Source organism: Corvus brachyrhynchos, unplaced genomic scaffold (genome assembly GCF_000691975.1).
Source record: "Corvus brachyrhynchos isolate BGI_N302 unplaced genomic scaffold, ASM69197v1 scaffold305, whole genome shotgun sequence".
Classification (NCBI taxonomy): Eukaryota; Metazoa; Chordata; class Aves; order Passeriformes; family Corvidae; genus Corvus; species Corvus brachyrhynchos.
The window spans coordinates 1,634,212-1,635,672 of record NW_008239284.1 but is presented as its reverse complement, the minus strand read 5'-3'; the positions used below and the strand labels follow the sequence as shown (position 1 = coordinate 1,635,672).

The 1,461-nt window shown below is 61.2% G+C and overlaps 1 protein-coding gene across 1 annotated transcript in view; it reads left to right on the top strand.

The window, feature by feature from the left end:
- WHRN (whirlin) overlaps positions 1-1,461 on the top strand; it is a 33,038-nt gene that overhangs the window by 29,160 nt on the left and 2,417 nt on the right. Inside the window, exon 12 of the mRNA XM_017740289.1 lies at positions 1,400-1,457. Within this exon, the coding sequence (XP_017595778.1) occupies positions 1,400-1,457 (58 nt within the window). The remainder of the gene's footprint in view (positions 1-1,399; positions 1,458-1,461) is intronic.

Sequence of the window (1,461 nt, the reverse complement as noted above, 5' to 3'; positions counted from 1 at the left end):
TTGTGCTAGTGGGAGGTGTCCCTGCCCATGGCAGGGAGTGGGATAAGAGGAGCCTTAAGATCCCTTCCAACCCAGGCCATTCTGTGATCTCAAGGACCAGAAATAATCCTGGTCTTTTCCAATTAACTGTGTATTTTTGGGGGGAGGGGGGTAAGAATCTAATTGTGCCTACACTCAGCTCGGGAGTCACGTTTATCCCGGGAAAAAGAAGTGGAGGTGAGGGAGCAGCGTGCGGGGCTCCATGCGTCCCTCGGAGATGGAGAGGGAAGGGAATCCGGGGGGTCCCTCGGAGATGGAGAGGGAAGGGAATCCGGGGGGTCCGTCGGAGATGGAGAGGGAATAGGGGTCCCATGGGCTCTGGGAGATGGAGAGGGAAGAGGGGTCCCATGGGCTCTGGGAGATGGAGAGGGAAGAGGGGTCCCATGGGCTCTCGGAGATGGAGAGGGAAGAGGGGTCCCATGGGCTCTCGGAGATGGAGAGGGAAGGGAATCCAGGGGAATCCAGGGGGGTCCCCGGCCCCCCGCGCTGCGGGGCCGACACGAGTGGCAATGTCGCCCTCGTGTGGCACGGTGCCGTCACTGCAGGTCAGTGCGGGCGAGGGGCGGCGGTGCCGCTGTGCCGGTCCCCCAGCTCTCCCTGCAGGTGCTGCTGCGCCGCTGCTCCTGGCATTTCCAGTCTCCATCTGCACTTGGCCTTCATCCTCAAAGGGCAGAAAGCTCCTACATGGCAGCGCCTCTTCGCTTGGCTTCGTGCCTGTCTCCTCGCTGACCCTGCTGTGGAGCATGGGCTGCATAAACTGGCCTCTAGCAGGATGCCTGAATTCAGCACTCTCTCCCTCCATCCCAGTTTGGGGTCTGGGTTGGATCCCAGGCGAGAGTTTGAGGCCACTTGTCCCTTGATGCTGCCTGTGCACAGCTCTGCTCTTCTGACTGGGGGCTGCAGTGAGGTTGGGGTCAATCTCTCCTCCCAGGAAACAAGGACAGGACAAGAGGGAATGGCCTCAAGCTGTGCCAGGGGAGGTTCACGTTGGATATTGGGAAAATTTCTTCACTGAGAGAGTGGTCAGGCAATGAGAGAGGCTGCCCAGTGGTGGAGATCCTGTCCCTGGAGGAATTTTAAAGCCGTGTAGATGTGGCACTTGGGGCCACGGTTTAGAAAGTGGCCTTGGCAGTGCTGGTCTTGTGGTTGGACTCAATGATCTGAGAGGGCTTTTCCCACCTAAGCAACTCCATGGTTCTGAAAGGGCCTGCTTGGGAACCTTGCCCTGCAGCCCCGGTGTGAATCCCAGGGAAGCTGCCCAGCCCTGGGAGCAGGAGCTGCCCTCGCTCCGTGGCCCAGGGGCGCTCGGCCGGCCCCGGCCCTGGCACTGCCCGCCCGCTAACGCCGCGTCTCTCCCCAGCCTCCACGCTCTCCCAGCTGTCGGACAGCGGGCAGACCCTCAGCGAGGACAGAGGGGAGCCA